Raw genomic sequence first — 19695 nt, forward strand, 5'->3', positions numbered from 1 at the left:
GAGTAGGACAACTCTGAGGACAATTGTGGCCCTTTCCATAAGTTTATTAGGTTTTTGAACAAAAATATAATTCACTTAGTTACTTACTTAAGAGGAATTTCATCCTTGACAGGAAAAAGCCCTGAAATATAATAAATATGGTGGCTAAAAAAAAGTCTCCATCAGTATCAGTCTTCTCACATGACAATTCATATGTAAAGTGTCCTTCATGGTGAAGTATTTATTAAAAATCCTTGATAGGGCAATATGGTAAACCAACCAAAAAATACTACTCCTTATTTTACAGAGAATGTGAGTTATGTTATAAAGAAATATTAATATCTTTCCCTTTTACAAGAGAGAGAAAAGTGCATCTAAATAGATTTTCTTTAAATTTACAGTGAAAAAAAAAACTGCTTTAAAGATTCTTTCTATTACAACACATAACTGAGGACTATTCTTTGATGTGGATGATGGCCTAGTCAAATGTTTTGGCCTACCAAAACAACTTAGTCATGACATCAACTTTTCTGAACATGCAATGAAAAAACGTAGAAGCATGCAGTCAACAAGCAATGCTCCATCAATTCCGCACTCAGGACAAAGACATGCAGATCTGAAGGCTAAAATGTCCCCATGAGCCCAACTTTAATGCTGCTATAGAGTCAGCCCACTTCCTAGGAGACATGAAGGGAGGGTGATAGCTTTCTTAACTAGCCTCTTCTCTCACCATTACTGCTCTGGAGTCAGAGACTTTCAGTCTTCTAGGCTGCATATCCCAAGACAAATTACTTACCCTCTCTGAACCTCTGCTCCTTCATGCGGAAACTGGGGAGAATATTTGCCTTTGCATGGTTGTTGTAGGATCAGAAACACATAGCAAGTGCTTAGTAAAGTGCTAGTGACTTAATGAATAGCAGTTGTTACTATTCCATGAAAAGAAAATTCAATTCAATTTATTAAGTTACTATTACTATGCTAGCCCATGCTGTGACTCAATGATGGCTGCCCTCTTAATATTTCATTTTGTTGTTTTGCTTTTTGTTGTTTGTTTCAGTGTTATTTAGGAGATGCCATCTCTCCCTCTACTTGAAGGTTAATATGCTTCTATCACCTCCGGGATGTCTAAGGACCTCATGCTAGGCTTTCTTGCCCAGGATTCCTCCCGAGTTCTGTTTGATTCTCTCACCTCCAAAGAGCGTGTTATTAACTGAAAATCTTTCATGCAACCATTTCCTTCCCCCCAACTAAACACGGGGATCTCATCAGACTGGGGTCATAGGCAGTCCCAGCCTGGATCATATATATGTAATCCAGTCTAGAACCACAGTGGGTTGCTGCGATCCCATGGGGAGAGCAGGGGCATACTCGGCCCACACAGTCCGCCCCCAAAGCTCCATGAAGTGTGCCTACCTCAACACTCTAGAGGGGAGATGGGAGAGGACTGATCGTGGTCAGAAACCTAAATGACATGTCAAAAGAACATGAAATTGGCCATATATATTGTGAAATGTCACGGTTCTTTTTGTTCTGTAACTGCTTAATAATGGCAAAATCTTCAAGAAGACAGAAAATAAAAAATAAAACCTATGACTACCATCTCCTGGAGTAGAAATATTGAAATGGTAGTCCACAGTCCTGGACCACAGATGCTCTGTTTGGCCTTGTACCGTGTTTTAAGAATATTTGAGCTAGTTTTTAAAGCTGGGAAATTCCACATAAAAAATAATCTAGATTTCTACCTTTCTGTAAAAATCCATATTGCACAACACTGGATCCACTTGGCAATCACTAGCTGAGCTGAACACTGTGGCTCTTGTGAGATGAGACACCCTCCAGCCCCTAGGTTTTTCTTGAACTTTCTCTTTAGCCCCACCTGTGGGACAGACCTCTGCAGCCAGTTCATAACCTCTGCACAGGTCACAGAACGCTACGCAAATGTAACATTCTTAAGAGCCGAAGTTTTAAAAAGTATAAATATTATTTTAAAAGAATGGTTAGCTTGATTAGCTTGTACACTTGAGGCTTTGAACAGTTTCCTGGGAGGCAGTGACCTCAACAAAAGATTTTCTGAAGCTGACCTAACAATCCAGCACCAAATGCGGAACACAGAAGAGAAAGACAATTTTCAAGGTTTTGGCTATTCTGGTCTTTTTTTTTTTTTGCCAGAGTAAAATAAAGTAAAAGGGAGAAGATGCCAAAACTCTTGTTAAGTCAAACGTTTATGGCAGCAATCTGAAGGAAAAAAAGTTAAGTCTTTAATGCATCAAGCCTGGTAATTAGTTCTCCCCTCCTTCTAAAATGCAAAGCACACCCTCAGCATGCACCCACACACATCCGCACACATACATCAAGTCCCATCTTACAAATTCCCGCAGTGCACCAGGGTTTCACTTCAGACTTGAAAAGGATCCTCTCTCTGGAAAATGCAGACAACTTATGCTTTATTTTATCAGTGATGCATCACAGCTTGTAATGAGAGGGGCCTGACTATCTAGGGCTTCTTGAAATTAATAAGTATAAAATGTTATCGGTCCTTCTTCCTTGAAGAAACTAAACTCTGTTCTATACATATTTCACAGGGACAGGGGGTAGGGGTGGTTTCTTCAGGCTGCCCCACCGTCAAGATTCCCAAGGAGACCAGTAAACTGCTGCATTCTCTGCCCAGCTGTCAGAAGGCTGAATGTACTGAATAAATTCTTGTCAATTTATAGGTTTTTAATTAAACTATCTCATACTCCATATTCATGCTTAAAAATAAAGTTATACTGCAAAAGCTACAGTATATAAAAGACCAATTTGACAAAGGAGAAGGTAATTTAAGAGATAGCTCCTACTCCCACATATTAAAAGTTTTCAAATGAATATTAATCAATGCTTTAAAAGTGCCACTCATTGTACTGTGGAACACACCTGTTTAAAAGCAATTTATAGGTAACAATTTTTAACTTTCCTTGACTTTGCTGACATATTCTAGCAAGGCTCACGATGCATGCCAGTCATCTCACTTTTAGAGTATAAAATGAGAATTTTCGAGCTCATTGGGATGATGAGGTTGACTGTACTTCTATGGCACCCTTAACCTCAAATAGAATAGAAAGGGCTTGTGAAATGGCTTCAAAGGGCAAACCTGAGGCGTGTTATCACGGGCGAACCCACTGCAGGGGCGAGGCTGCAGGCTTCTGAGAGGTGGGGCTCGCACGGCCTTCTACCTCCCCGGCTAATCTACTGCTGCCTCTGCAACAGAAACACCGCCACGCTGCTTCCCTCATCTGCAAGCAGGATTTTTGTTAACAATTTATCCCAAGTGTTAAAAAAAAAAAAAAATCCCTGGATCTGAAGAACAAAGCATACCAAGTATTTCATATAAATTTCTTTCATCTATTTTTTTTTTAAGTCATACAGTTAGGACTGCCTAGCTGGCCCGGTCTGGCTTGGTTGGGAGGGCACGGGACTCTCGATCTCAGAGCCTACGCCTGGGTGGCTCAGCCGGTTGGGCGGCTGACTTTGGGCTCATGCCCCACATGGGGCTCTGTGCTGACAGCTCAGAACCTGAAATCTGCTGCAGATTCTGTGTTTTTCACTCTCTGTCTCTCCCCTGCTTGCTCTCTTTCTCTCAAAATAAAATAAAGACATAAAAAAAAAATTTAAATAAATAAATAAAAAGTAAATACCACACAGTCATGTACATATGAGATCAAATATATGAAAGTGACTGAAATCAAGAGAATGGTAAATGATATTACACTGAACATCTACAGCTGCACTAATACGGTAACCTCCAATCACAGGTAGCTATTTAAATTAAAATTCAGTTTCTCAGTCATACTAACCTTACTTCAAGGGTTCAATGTGCTCACATATGGCTAGTAGCTCCTGTACTGAACAGTGCAGACAGAGCATTTCCACTACTGCAGAAAGTTCTACTAGACAGTGCTGGGAAAGAGGAAATAGCCAAAAGAAAAATGTTGGTAACCAAAAAGTTACCTTTTTTTGGCTTGGAGTAAAGAATCTAAAGTAGTACCTTACTGCATTTCATTTTCAAACCATGGATGAGAACCGGTTTGAATGCCAGAACTCACTTCCTGGAGACTGTCCACGGACAGTACAACTCTGCAGCACGCTTCTGTGTGCTTCCCCGTGTTATTCCTTAATGCAAACTGATGCTATGTGACCAAAGCTGAAACCACATGAGCTCCAGGCCATCAACCTTGTGCGCTTATTTGGGCAACTACTATTTCACACCCAAGGTGACCATTTTTCCTTCCTTCACTCTCATTCCTTCTCCATGACAGTTTCCTAATGTCAAAAGTCAAGCATCTTTGTTAATCTCAGGGCTGCAAGTAACCAGATTTGGCTCTAAACAAGCTTCCTCCTATTTGTAATAAGCAGCAATACAAAGATTAAGATACTACCCAATAGTATAGAAATGTCTTATGCTTGAAGATGGTGCATTCCAGGAACATAAGTTTCTTTATCAGAAATTTCATTATGAAAAAATAGGAGCAATGTAGGTGACCCCACCAATGCATCCAAAACATCGCTTACAAGGGGGAAGGGGACTTTAGCATAACATATAAAAAGACTGACTGTAAATGCACTGGAAAACCTAAGACCTGGAAGCTCTGAGGTAGAGGAAAAGGAAGAAGCCAACACTGCTCAAGCTGGAAAGGATTGAGCATCTCCAGGACAGTCTGCAATGGGGTAGGCTGAGGCAGATCTGGCCCCCACCCCTTCTTCCCTAAGTGAGATCGCCCCTAATGAAAATAACTATGCAGCCTTCCGGGGCATTTGCCTAATATAACTGTTCCCTCTCAGGCTGGATTTGACAAGTGGGAATGGTAGATGTCCGAGTTAGCCCTGAGGGTAAGAGAGCAGAAGAAAAGGTCCTGAGAAGCTTCAAGTGCAGGGGTGTCTGTGAGGCAGGGTCACCATGGGGAGGAGAGCCCAGAGGAGAAAAAGATTAACATTAAAGACAGATGAAACCGATTTCCTGATTTTGTTGCACTTGGAACCTATTCAACAATTAATTGAGAAAAAGGGCTATGTTTTGTAGGATGTGCTGGTGATTCTGGTCTGCATGGTTTAAGATGTTTGATTGTTTCCTCTTATAACACAACTGACTTACTTTTTATAATGTTTTTTAAATTTATTATTGAGAGACATAGAGAGACAGAGCATGAGCAAGGGAAGGGCAGAGAGAGAAGGAGACACAGAATCTGAAGCAGGCTCCAGGCTCTGAGCTGTCAGCACAGAGCCCGACGTGGGGCTCGAATCCACAAACCGTGAGATCATGACCTGAGCCGAAGTCGGCCACTTAACCAACTGAGCCACCCAGGCGCCCCTGAAATAAAAATCTTTATACTCAGCTCAAGAAAACGTTGGAAGGAGACAGGCAGAAAAACATGGAGAGAAAAGTAGGCAATTTGAAGGTGCCAGAATCACCTATGCTAAGTATAGGCAATGGCAGAATGAACCATCTAACTACGAGTAAAGTAACACTATCTTTAGGTGTCCATTATTAACAGATGTGGAAGTGACAATATAGTTCATCTAGGAGTTGTCTAAAGTTTGACAGTGTCTGATTAACAATCAAATAATAATGAGATTTTCTACCTTTAAGAGAGGTGCTAATTTTAAAAGTGAAGGTGATGCAAATCCACCTACAGAAATATTTAAAATAGAAAGTAAGGGAAGATGAAATTGGGTGGAGGATCTGAGACAGTCAGCATTCACGGGGGCAACAGATACTGAATGCATCCCAATGGCCTTTGCTAAGATGAAATGTCACCGTGGAAAGGGTGCTGTGCTAGAAGCCAGAGTGGCATGGCTCTGGTCTAAGCAGAGAACCAAGAGTGCCCCAGACAAGGCACCTCAGGTCCTCATCTGATTGATGGGGGTCCTCATCTGATTTCCCGTCTCATGGAAAGCACTGTGTGCACAGATGGCCATTAGGGACAATACGAAGCCTGTGCAGCCACAGGAAACACACTAGCAGGAGAAGCAGCCTCGCGAGGTGACTGAGAGCGGGCGCATGCTGCAACCCAGCAGAGGACCCAGCGGAAAAGAAAAACCTGTAACGCAACCAAAAATAGGATAAGCAGTGTGGGTGTCAGGGTGGTACTTTACTTAGTATTTTAGCTTCCGCCAGAGTGGAGGAGAAGAGAAGGGGAAGAAAAGGAAAGCATTCATCGAGGAAAGAAGGAGCATTCCTCTGAGGTGAAACAGCTTTCTAACGGCTTTCAGAAGCTGTTCAGCAAAAGCTGATGCTCGAGATCTTGGTTTCTGAATACCGCTGTTTGTTTTCACAAACTCTTCACTTCATCTTCACAAAAACTCCATGACCTCATATCTGCAGGGGTGATATTTGTATTACCGAGGAGAAAAACAAGGCCCAGAATGTTGAAGTACTCTGTCATCAACTGCAGGAGAAGTGTCACAGTCAACACTTATCAACCCCTCACACCATGTACGGGTGCTAAGCCTCCCAGTTCTAGACTACTGAGTTCCAATTACCTAGAAAATAATAAAACTGTTCAAAGAAGGTGACATTTCTTGATAAATCCCAGGAAGAGTGTTTCGTGTGTTTGCACAGTACTTCTTCTGGTGTGAATGACTCCCCAGATGACCTGCCTGGTGGCTGTGGCCAGGCAGCACGACAGGCCCAGGCCCAGGCCACGGCCCTTCCCAGAACCCACCCCAAAGTGAAGCCGTTGAATTCCTTATCTCCTCCCTTAAAAACAAACCAATGGGAGTTAGTTTAGCTTCTTCAGTGCTAGGCCTTCTCACCTTTCTCTGCCTTCAAGGTGGGCCTCTCAAGCTGCTTCCTACATGCACACGAACCTCAACTCAGCAGACACTGGATTTTGGAGAAGGCACCAGAAACTCCACAGTGCCGTTACTTAGCAGTGTGGGGGAAGCCTAGGGCTTTCACTCTTTAAGATCTGGTTAGGCTTCAAGTAAAGTAAGTAGAAATATGAAGGAAAATCAAGAAAAGAGAAGGTCAGGGGTGTTTGGATGGCTCAGTAGGTGGAGCCTGCAACTCTTCCTCTTGGGGCTGTGAGTTCAAGCTCCACGTTGGGTGTAGAGAATACTTAAAAATAAAATTAAAAAAATAAAAGAGGTCAATTAAAATTAGAGCACAACAAAAAGTACCTTAGAGTGCTTCTTCAACCTTAGAATTTGCAAAATTATCTGAGCTTAATAACAATGATGAGCCTCTGGCTTCACTCCTAGAGATTCTGTATCAAATGTGCAGTGGGACTTGGAATGTGCCTTTTTATTTTTTTTTTAAGTTTATTCATTTGAGAGAGAGAAAGAGAATGCACATGTGCACAAGGGGAGGGGCAGAGAGAGAGTGTGAGAGAATCCCAAGCAGGCTCTGTGCTGTGAATGTGGAGCCTGACACAGGGCTCAATCTCATGACCTTAAGATCACGACCTGGGCGAAAATTAAGAGTTGGACACTTAACTGAGTGAGCCACCCAGGTACCCAACGGAGTGTGCATTTTTAATAGACTTTCTGGGTAATTCTGTTCCAAACAGTCCATAAATACCAACAGAAAAGCAGTCTTGAAACCTTTTTAAAAGTTTATTTTTGAGAGCAAGCAAGCGAGCATGAGTGGGGGAGGGGCAGAGAGAGAATCCCAACCAGGCTCCTCACTGTTAGAGCCTGACACTGGGCTCAAATTCACAAACCCTGAAGCTAGCCTTTCATGACCTGAGCCGGAATCAAGAGTCGGACACCTACCCAACTGAGCCACCCAGGTGCCCAGTCCTGGAACTTCCAAGAAGAAAGTTTAGTTAGTTAGAGGGACTCATCACAGAGCCACTGCAGCACTGAAACAACAGAGGAGCAAGCGAGCAAAGTGCCGCAGACGAGCACCCAGGGGCCAAGCTCATGGTTCCGCTTCCCATACGGATGATTGGACTGAGCACCCCCTCAGCGGATGCACGTGCCATGACAGAGCTGCCGAAGAGGCCTGTGTTTCTGGGTCCGAGATGGGGGTTTTCCATTCCATATGAGATAGAGAAAGCATAGTCTGCACACAGAATAAGATTGTGTTCACACCACAATTTAAACCATGAGAAGGAAGCTCTGATACTGTAGGAAGACCTTGGAGTCAGAAGTCCATTCCCAACTCTGCCATATGTTGGATATGTGACACTCACTTTGCCTGTCTAGCTTCCAAACTCTAATTGGAGGCTACAACCTATCTCAAGGGATGGCTGTCAAGAGTGAATGATCACAATTTATCTTAACAATGCCCTCTGTAAACTGTAATGCATCAAACAAAGATCAGTACAATGATGAAAACCTGGAGGCTACTAAGTTTCTTAAACACTGATTACATGGGGCGCCTGGGTGGCTCAGTCGGTTAAGCCTCTGGCTTCAGCTCAGGTCAGATCTCACATTCGTGGGTTCAAGCCCCACGTCAGGCTCTGTGCTGACAGCTAGCTCAGAGCCTGGAGCCTGCTTTCGGTTCTGTGTCTCCTTCTCTCTCTCTGCCCTTCCCCCTCTCATGCTCTGTCTCTCTCTGTATCAAAAATAAATAAAACATTAAAAAAAAAGAAACATTGATTACAAGCTTTTTGTAAGCATCTCACTGAGAAGTTGGCAAGAATGGCAGTTTAAGTGTCACAAAGCCTAGTAGCATGCCAGAAAGAGGTGAGAAACAGCTGACTGGTAAAATCAGAACTCACAGAACATTCCAGAAGAATGCAGGAAAACATCCCTTTCTCCAATGGTGGCAGAGGGTAAGGGAGAAAGAAAAGAGGCTCGGCGCTCCAGGGTATAGTTTTATTCTATGCAAACTATCCCTAGCAGACCGTGGAGGGTATTCATTACACTTGGGCTAAAGCCAAAGTCAGACTCCATGTTAGTGATGAGGGACTTCTGCTTCCAGAACACACTGATCTCACACTGAGAACTCAGATGGAGATCTGGTGTGGCTTCTTCAAAGAGGGCTGGGTCAGGAAAAGGGACAGTGGCCTGTTTGTGTATCTAGGAATCTGGGGCTCAGCTGAGCTACTTTTGGGACGCTATGAACATGAAGAACGCTTGTCCACTTTATTTTTAAAAATGTTTATTATTTTTGGGGCGCCTGGACGGCTCAGCTGGTTGAGCGTCTGGCTTCGGCTCAGGTCATGATCTCACAGTTCTAGGGTTCGAGCCCCGCATTGGGCTCTGTGCTGACAGCTCAGAGCCTGGAGCCTGCTTCATATTCTGTGTCTTCTTCTCTCTTTCTCACCTTCCCCTGCTCATGCTGTCTCTTTCTGTATCTCAAAAATAAATAAAAAACATTAAACAAATGTTTATTTTTGAAAGAGAGAGGGAGGGAGGGGCAGAGAGAGAAGGAGGCAGAGAATCCCAAGGAGGCTCTGCACTGTCAGTGCAGAATCTGTCATGAGGCTCAAACTCACGAATTGTGAGATCATGACCTGAGCTGAAGCTGACTTAACCGACTGAGCCACCCAGGCACCCCTCTTGTCCACTTTACAGGGGAACTGGATGTAAAGAGAAACTGAGAATCAAAGTAGAGCAGTATGGAAAGAATTTGAACATGACTATGACAAAGGGAGATATATATTATTTAAAGAAATTTTTTTAAATGTTTGTTTATCTTTGAGAGAGATGGAGACACAGAGCACAAATGGCAAGAGGGCAGAGAGAGGGAGACACAGATTCTGAATCAGGTTCCAGGCTCTGAGCTGTTAGCACAGAGCCCGATGCGGGGCTTGAAACCATGGTCAGTGAGATCATGACCTGAGCTGAAGTCAGATGCTTAACCGACTAAGCCACCCAGGTGTTCGGAGATATATATTAAGTGGTTATTTCTGACATAAATTTCCTTACATGTTAGTTATGTGGTTCCCACCATTAAAGTAAAGAGTTGAATATAAGGAAAATGAGAATGTATTTTTTTTTAAATGTTTATTTATTTTTGAGAGAGAGCACATGAGCAGAGGAGGAGCAGAGAGAGAGGGGGACAGAGGGTCTGAGGCAGGCCCTGTGCTGACAGCAGCAAGCCCAATGTGGGACTCAAGCTCGTGAACTTGTGAGATCATGACCTGAATCAAAGCTGGATGCCCAACTGACTGAGCCACCTAGGCACCCAAGTATATTTTAAAGATGTTTCAGGAAACAGAAGAATGGATGTTTAGCAGGGAAGCCATAAGTAACATTGTACAGAACAAAGTGAATGGCCGCTAATATGAAAGTCTAAGGCAGGAAAAACCACGTTTGGCCCCGAGCAGAGGCTTGAGGAACAGGTGACAGACAGCAGACTGGCTGCTGAAATGCCATAGCAACAGGCTCGCTAAGTTAGCTATCCATGACGTGGGGTGGGCCGGGAGGGGATCTACTGTATAAACAAAATAATGAAGCAGTTTTGTTCAAAAAAAGGGGGAAGAAGAAAGGAACTATGATCCCCAAATAGCAGAAGCACGGATTCCTACTTATGTGAGAAAGAAGCAAGTCAACTAGTAAGGGTTATGTGAAAAGAAGAGGACCCAACAGGTGGCAGTAAGACAACAAAATTTATTATACCATGTTCTTAATATGCCAGTGAGAGTGGAAACTGGTAAGTCTGGCTGTAGAGAAACAACTTTGAATATGCAACTGTAACAAGTATATAACTTCCTGTAAAGTTCAAATATGACATGTGTGGGAAACCATCTGCCACTGTCAAATCTGTGCATCAGTCAAGCGGCATGCTTACTGAGGACAACGGCCAGGGCCGTGCACCTTAAACCAAGCAGTCTTAATGATCCCTCAGGAAACTCTGGCAAGTGTTGCTGATAGTGAGACAGCTAACAACTGCTTGACCTGAAGTATAAGCATTTTAGATTTACCTGTAGCCGCCTTTGCCAGCAGGCTATTAAGGAGAAGAGTGATCACTGAGGTTATAAATAATCTATCAGCTAGGGCTCTGGCACCTGAACAATTAATATCTGACTGGATGGGCAAAGTGATCACACACGCCGTAGCTGACAGTACTGTCTTTACGTACCTAACATTTAATTACTGCAACTACATAATTACCTATTTAAGAATGTAGCTAAATTCCTCGTAGAAAGAAATTTTAGGTCACTTGAGACTCTTGGGAAGTTAATAAGTTGTTCATTAAAACAAATACTGTAAATACATAAGGAAGGAAGGAATATCAGTTAAAGATGATTTGTAGAAAGAACACTGAAATGAATGAAAAGGTTCCATGGTATTATAAATCAAGTAACTTTTCCTCACTCTGTAAACAAATCAGAGTGAGAACAAAGGGCAATCTGCTACATCAGGATTTACTTGCCAGTTTTTCTTTTAAAGAAATGTGATCGCTTTTTAAAAAGTATTAAACAATGAAAAAAGGGACAAACCAAAACTCAGACTCTTTAAAATTTTCTTTAAATGTTGGTTTAGGTGCTTGCTTCGGGAGCACATATACTAAAATGTTTGCTTAGTTTTGAGAGAGAGAGGGACACAGAGGATCCCAAGCAGATTCTGGTTTAAGAGTAGAGAGCCTGATGCGGGGCTCGAACTCACAAACCATGAGATCATGACCTGAGCCGAAGTCTGCCACTTAAAACGACTGAGCCACCCAGGTGTCCCCCCAAACCAGACTCTTGACCATAGAGAACAAACAGATCATTATGAAAGGGGAATGGGTGAAAGAGGTGAAGGGGGTTAAAAGCAAACTCATCATGATGAACACTGGATAATGCACAGAACTGATGAATCACTATATTGTACCTGAAACTAATAGAACACTGTATATTAACTGATTGGGATTTTTAAAAAGTATGTGATTGTTTTTACATTCTTCTTGCATATAGAGTTTAGACATCTTCAAGAAGTGAGAGAGGTTAAAAGAAAGCCTTTGGATTTGCAAATTTCAGAGAATGTAACAAAGATAATAGCTTAATCAGCTTTGGTTAAAAATTCATTAGCCATGTGCATTTTTCTGTATGTATATCATACAGAAAAGTTAAAAAAAAATAAAAGTTAAAAAAAAAGACCCCTCACTAGTGGAAATACAAATGAAACTGTCAAAATAAATCCTGAAAACCAAAATGTTTTGACAGGGATTTTAGAAGAATAGAAGACAAAGAAAACATCAGAATAATGCTAATGGAGAAGCACATTTCATGAACCCCAAAGATTCCAATAATGCTGGTGCTAGGTTACTGAGACTGAAAAACTGAAAATGAATCCTCCTAGTGGCTACAGGAACTTGACCTGAAGACGATGTTAGCAAGAAACAATGGACTTTTAAAAAGTCCCCAGAAAAAGAATTCCCTTCTCCAATACCATAAACTGCAAGTGTAGTTGTGGGGTCACATCAGTGGTAATGGGCTTTCTCCCAGCCTCCCTGGGCCTGCTGGGTACTCAGGGCACTCCCCTTCCAGAACCACTACAGACGGCACACTGGGAATCCCATTAATCCTGGTGGGCGGGGTAGAAACAAGTTTGTTTCTTCTCATCCTATACAGAGCAGTGCTCTGGAATGAATTAATATCCCGTATTCCCCCAACAGTCTCACTATAAGGTTGCAGATGTCCGGTTTAGTGTGCTGGATACAAACAAGACACTCCCAAAATATAATGGAGTTGTAGACCACATCTGCATCATCTGAATCTCTATGGGAAGTAAGACTGCAGGACTTTATCATTTAGCCAGTCTTTTCTTTAATTACACTGCATATTTGGACTGTGTTTGCCACCAGTAACCCAACTGCTACTGAATATATGAATTTTATTTGGGCTATACTGACATGACCTAAAGTTCCATCTTTAGCCATAACATGTGAGAGAGAAAAGTTGACTAGCATTTGTTAGTGCTGATATTACTTTATTTTAGTCTACATAAACACTTACCTCTTTGACGCTATGTGTTACTGCCCATATTAGAAAAACTCTTGACATCACCTGGAAAGAAGTCAGGACAACAGAAGATGGAACAATTCCTGAAAGATATTTTAGGATGGGTAAATAAATGTATACTGTACTAAGTTTCAACATGTAATAAATTTTCTGAAACATTCAATTTTAATATTTAGACATAAAATCATCTTGAGCAACTGAAACTTATCTATATTGGCATATAAACTGTTTTTCAATATTAAAAACTTTTTCCCTACAAGACAATACTACTCCTCCCCCCCCCAAAACAATATTGTTAATGGCAATAGCATACCATGGAATCTAGGTACCATCCTCAAGCCTGTCAAAAATTACTGCCCAAGTGTAATGTATTTTATACTTACAACATAGAGAAAACACAACCATTGCTTAACCTCTAATATTAGACATGGAAAGGTCATCTTATAATATTGGTTTCAAAAATGAACAGAAGGGAAATCAACTGTATTTATATCTAATGAATGTTAGCAACTCCTGATATTGTATACACTGTCCATACTGTATTAGATACTGTACTATCTAATGGTTACCTTCTATAATTCACTCAAATATTTTGCCAATAAGCATACCAGAATCAAAGTTTACAATCTCTATAATCCATTCCTCCTCACCTTGTTCATTACAGTAAGCATTGGTACAATTATCCTTCCAAAGTCTGAAAGTTATAACACCAGAATCATCTTTAGTTATTTTAATCATTAGATTCTCCTAAGTTTACATTTCTTTGGCTTTCCCCCAGTTCTTACAACCACAACCCCTATAGAAAGACCAGCCACCACCATTACAAAAAAACTCTTGTCTCCTTGAGGTCATCTGAGACCCAGCAATAAGCTATTATCTGTAAGCCTCATTTTCTTGTTGTAACCCTATACTGACAAAGAATTGCCATTCTAAAATACAATCTGAGGGGGCGCCTGGGTGGCTCAGTTGGTTGGGCGTCCGACTTCAGTTCAGGTCATGATCTCACAGTTCATGAGTTGGAGCCCCGCATCAGGCTCTGTGCTAACAGCTCAGTCTGAAACTTGCTTTGGATTCTGTGTCTCTTCTCTCTGCCCCTTCCCCATTCATGTTCTGTCTCTCTCTCAAAAATAAATGAACACTTAAAAAATTAAAATAAAAAAATTTTTTAAATTAAAATTGGAAACAGAAATATGGGTACTCAATCCAGCAGCTCCTCCACCCTCACCTCTGCCATTTCTCTGGCCTGATAGCAGCAACTAGACTTACCAACTTTCCGCACCTTTCAAGTTGCACATGGGCCACCCGACACCTGTCAGGAACCCTCATTATGGCTGCAGATCCTCCTTTAACTCTAAAACTAACCCATCTTTGGGGTACCTGGGTGGCTCAGTCAGTTGGGCATTCAACTTCAGCTCAAGTCATGATCTCACAGTGTGTTCTAGTCCCATACTGGGCTTTGTGCTGACAGCGTGGAGCCTGCTTGGGATTCTCTGTCACCCTCTCTCTCTGCCCCTCCACCACTCATGTGCATGTTCTCTCTCTCTCTCTCTCCCTCCCTCTCTCTCTCTCTCTTTTATTAAACACTAAAATAATTAAAATAAAACTAGTTCATCTTCATTATATCCAACGGACCATCCCAAACAAATTTTCATTCTTCTAAGCCTTCTAAAACACACTCGGACTTCTGAACATTTATAAAACACACAACAACTTGCCAAAACTCTGTGTACAAATCACAGATAAAATTGTCTCTATGGGTGTAGCTATGGAAGGAAATCATCTCACAACTCACTAAGAAAAAGAGATACTATATCCTATTAGGATGAGTATCTTATAGAAGATTTGGGCTTTGAAGAGGAATGGTTTAGTTTCCAAAAGGTAGGACATGGACATGTCAACAATGTTTGCCATATAAAGATGCTAAATCTTTGTAGAATGAATGAAAAAAATATAAAGATATGGACATGTAGCCTAATAGAACAGAGTTGAGAGTCTAGAAATAAACCTTCTCATCTATAATTCTTGATTTTCAACAAGTATGCCAAGACAATTCAATGGAAAAATAACTATCTTTTCAATAAATGGTGCTGGGACAATTTGATAAAAAGTAAAAATATAAATACAAAATTAAAAAACAAAAAATAAAGTGAGAACACTTCCTTATGCCATATATAAAGAAATTAACTCAAAATGGATCAAAGACCTCAGTGCAAGAGTTAAAACAGTAAAACTCTTAGAAGAAAAAAATAAATGTGAATCTTTGTGATCTTGGATTAGACAATGACACTAAAAGCACAAGAAAAAATAAATTGAATTTCATAATAATTTTGTGTGCTTCAAAGGATACCAACAATAAAGTGATAAGAGAATCCACAGATTGAAGAAAATACCCATGAATTGTATATAATAAAGAACTTATATCCAAAATGATTCTTACAATTCAACAATAAGAGAACCCAATTAAAAAATGGGGAAAGAATTTGAATAGATATTTCTCCAAAGAAGATAAGCAAGTGGATGATAAAGACATGAAAAGATGCTCAAATCATTACTCAACAGAGAAATACAAATCAAAATCATAATGACATATATACTTCACTAGGATGGTTATAATCATCAGATGCATTATGACAGAGAGTAACAAATTTTGATAAGGATGTGGTGATAATGGGACCCTCGTACACTGCCAACAGGATTATAAAATGGTGCAACTTCTCTGGACAATGAACAATGTGCCGGTACCTCAAAATGTTAAATATGGAATTACCATATAAGTCATCAGTTCTACTCCCAGCTGTGTACATACCCAAGAAAAATAAAAAAAATATGCCCACACAAACACTTGCACAGAATGTTCAGAGTGGTATTCATATTGGCCCTAAATTGGAAACAATAAAAATGTCCAACAGCAGATGAATGGATAAATAGAATGTGGTAGGGCTTTACAATGGAACATTAGAAATAAAGTAAATAAAAGTAAAAATAATGAATAATAAATAAAAAGAAATGAAGTACTGATACATATTATAATATTGATGAGTTTTGAATACATGCTGAATTATGAAGCCAGTGACAAAAGACCACATGTTACATGATTCAGTTTATATGAAAAGTCTACAATAGACAAACTATAGAGACTGAAAGTAGATTAGTGGCTCCCTTGGGCTAGAAGGTTAGGAAGGAAACTGGGAGTGACTGCTGATGGGTATTGGATTTCTTTCGGCAGTAATGAGAAGGTTCTAAAATTGACTCTGGTAAGGGTTGCACAACTGTGCGAACACTGAGTTGTATACTCTAGGTGGGGGAATTGTATATGTGAATTATTATATGAATAAAGCTGTTATTAAAAAATGTGTGAATTAAGTGCAAAGCCTGGTGATATAATATGTAACACTGCTAAAGAAGTTAATTAGTGAGACAAACATTAAGTGAATATACTTAGCCAGATTATATATTACTGCTTGCATTGCCAGAAGAACTAAAGAAGATCCGTAATCGAAGGCTTCCCTAAATGAGTTATTAAGCATTTGCTGCTCATGGAAAGACCAATATTTCTAGTTTGTTTTCTTAACTCAAAGACTAGCTCATCGCATAAAAATATTATTTTCGCTTTCATTTCTGCTCTTTCTTGGGCTGGACTGCTAATGGTTTGAAAAGTGCTCCAGGGTTGCTGCTGTATTTTGGTGGGAATCAAGAAGTCCAGGATCTAGAACTCAGATTTCCAAGTTCAAAACCAAATTTTATCCCATTCACAAGTGAAAATCAAGGTTTTAGGAGATTGACTCAAGACTAATCAAATTCATAAGAGCCTAGTTATTAAACCAAAATGTCATTTTATTCACTTATAAGAGAAACTCAACCTCTGTAATAACTGAATGGTTGGGATTTCAGAGACCCTCATCTGGGGGCACTTTTTTCCTGCTGTGGAAATCAGAATGGTTATTAGTAAGTGCGGCTTCAACAGATGGATCTGGATGCTCTGAGCGGTGAATACTGAAATTTAGTAGAACCTGGATATAATTAATTACCCCTTCTTTACCATAGAGTTCCCTTTCCTAGAGAATACAAAGATTTACATAGGTCTTCCCTTTGAAAGTGCTACTCAAAAATTATCAGATTGTTTTTCTCAAAAGTAAGTTTAAATAACCAAAAATATTTATTCCTAGGTACATTTCCCACCAGTCTTTTCTTCTAAGATATTTTTTATTATTTTATTTTAAAATTTTAATGTTTATTTATTTTTGAGAGAGAGAGAGAGTGAGAGCAAGAGAGCGAGAACAGAGTGTGAGTGAGGGAGGGGTGGAGAGAAAGGGAGACATGGAATCTGCAGCAGGCTCCTGGCTCCAACCTGTCAGCACAGAGCCCAAGGCACGGCTCAAGCTCACGAACCATGAGACCATGACCTGATCTGAAGTAGGACACTTAACCGACTGAACCACTCAGGTGCCCCTAAGTGTATTTTTAAATACAGTTCAACTTCTATTATTTATACTCTTTGTAATTTGCTTCTTACTTAACATTTTAAGAAATTTTCTTGTAACATATTCTCCAAAATATTTTAACTTGAGTTATAATCTTCCTTTGAATAGAATATATTTGTTTATCCACTCTCCCTCTGTCAGACATTTAAATTGCTCTAATTCCTTGATATTATAAATGAAGTAATGAATTATTACAAATAATACTTAAAAATTTCTGGGGTTTAGAACCTTTTTTTTAAAGGATTATTTCCTTGGGATGGTTCCCAGAAGTAGAACTACTAGGTCAAATGCTATGAATTCCTTTAAGGCTCTTGAAATATATTGCCAAATTGCTTTCCAAAATGTTTGTATCAATATACACTCCCACCAGCAGCAAAGAAACATGGCTGCTTTAGCCTACCCTCAATAGTAAATTTAAATCTTAGTAAATTAAGGAATAAAAAAGCTGATCAATGCTTTCTGATTTGATGCAGATACAGAGATGTTTCTGGCTCTGCTAGCTGGTGCTCCTAAACTCCCTATTCAGGAAACTGCCTATTTAGGCACCTGAATTTCCCCCAAATGATGTCATTCACACCAACTCTCACTTGGTTTCTATGGCGCATGAACCTACCTCAACCAGTTACCTAGCAAACAGAAGTTTTGGTCCCAGCCAGACAGCCCAACCTCAAAATGCCTGCTCTCCTGAACCAGTCAAAAGGCCAGCAGCAAGAAGGAAGCCCTATACGAGGAATACCATCTGAAGGCCAGGGGCTCCAAGTTTACCCATGGAGTGAAGCCAGACCGACCACAGAAGGCCACATAGATGGACCATATCATCTTTGCTCTGAACAGAACTGATATCACTGAGTCGGGCTTATAGTTATTATTAGCTGGATTTCATGAGGAACATTTAAAAAAGTCAGTATTTGCTGTAGGAATGGTATGCATTAGTATAATATACACTCTATCATTCAATGCCCCTTACATAAAGCCTTAGGTGGGAAATGTTTTAGAAACCAGTGCTAAGAAATATTTACTTTTCTCCAATGATAGTTCTGTTACTTAATTGCCCTTTTTCCTTTTACTATTTTAATTTTAGTATAGTTAACATACAATATTACATTCTCAGTTGCCCTTTTTGTAAACTGTTTATTTATTTTTGAGAGAGAGAGAGAGAGAGAGCACATGCATGTGCACGAGGCGGGGGAGGGACAGAGAGAAAGAGAAGCAGGCTCCACACTGCCAGTGCAAAGCCCAACCTGGGGCTGAACCCATGAACCGTGAGATCATGACCTTAGCTGAAGTCACAAGCTCAACTGAGTCCCCAGGTGCCCCTCTCAGCTGTTCTTTTCCATGTAGTAGTCAAAATTTCAAGCCAAATCTGAAGTATATACTATTACATTTTATGCAGAAGTTATCACAAATTCTTGTATAGACAGACCAGATCCTCTTTCTTTTCTAGACTTCTTGAAGTCAATCCCAATGCGACTGCATTTACTATGCCCTTATCTCTTATTTGAACACATGACATAGCATGTTAACATGATCTAAACTGCAGATTTTTGGTTGTTGATTAAATTGGTTGTTTTCAGACAAGAAGGCCATTGCTAGGCCTAAATTCATTTAAAAAAAAAAAAAGGACTTGCTAGGCACCTATTATCCATTAATTGAATTCACCAAATATTTTTGGAGTCCCTACTCTGTGCCAAGTACTGTTGGGGATATAATGGTAAATGAGACAATGTCCCTAAGCTCATGATTTATACCCTCAGGCTGTAATTGATTTGCTTTGGGAGAGGTCTTAATTTTAGGACTTTTGCCTGAAGGTGATGTGAGGCCACTAAACATTTGTAAACAGCAGAATGGCATGACCACTTCTTGTTTAAGAAAAAATATCTCTCAGCAGTGCACATTTTTGGCAAGGTGGGGTTATAACTTGAGAAATAATTACGGGAATTTATGTTGAAAGGGCAATGAACTTTCGAAGCAAAACATTAGCAGATTAAAAGAAACACAAGTGTTTATATGTGTTGGGTGTGTGTTAAGCAAAAGCTGTATAAAGGGAATCTGGCAGTCAGTTTGATTCTCCAGAACCAGGGTGCTGTGAGGACAATCCGAGTCCTACGGAGGTGGGCGGCACTGGAAATCCACCCTGCGGGGTACAGCCCCCAGATGGGCCAGGTTAGCGGCCTTAGGAGACTGGCTACCTATGACCAAGACTGGACTGAAAGTCAGGTATAGGCAAGCCGATGCAGGTTGGGAGCAGAGCGGAACAGTGTTCAGCTGGAGCCCATGACCAGGAAAGGAGCCAATCATCAAGGAAGACACGCATAATGGAGGCCAGACCAAAGCAAGGCAGGAGACATAAAATTGGTGCC

At 40.5% G+C, this 19695-nt stretch overlaps 1 protein-coding gene across 2 annotated transcripts in view; it reads right to left on the bottom strand.

Annotated features, from left to right (window-relative positions):
- The window catches only part of HACD2 (3-hydroxyacyl-CoA dehydratase 2), a 102109-nt gene that overhangs the window by 21704 nt on the left and 60710 nt on the right, over positions 1-19695 (bottom strand). For both annotated transcript variants that reach the window (XR_003908683.1, XM_029939460.1), the window contains exon 4: positions 12849-12937. Coding sequence is in view for 1 of the 2 variants with exons in the window: in XM_029939460.1 (XP_029795320.1) it covers positions 12849-12937 (89 nt within the window). In the remaining variant the exon portion in view is untranslated. The remainder of the gene's footprint in view (positions 1-12848; positions 12938-19695) is intronic.

This window comes from Suricata suricatta, chromosome 5 (genome assembly GCF_006229205.1).
Source record: "Suricata suricatta isolate VVHF042 chromosome 5, meerkat_22Aug2017_6uvM2_HiC, whole genome shotgun sequence".
Lineage (NCBI taxonomy): Eukaryota > Metazoa > Chordata > Mammalia > Carnivora > Herpestidae > Suricata > Suricata suricatta.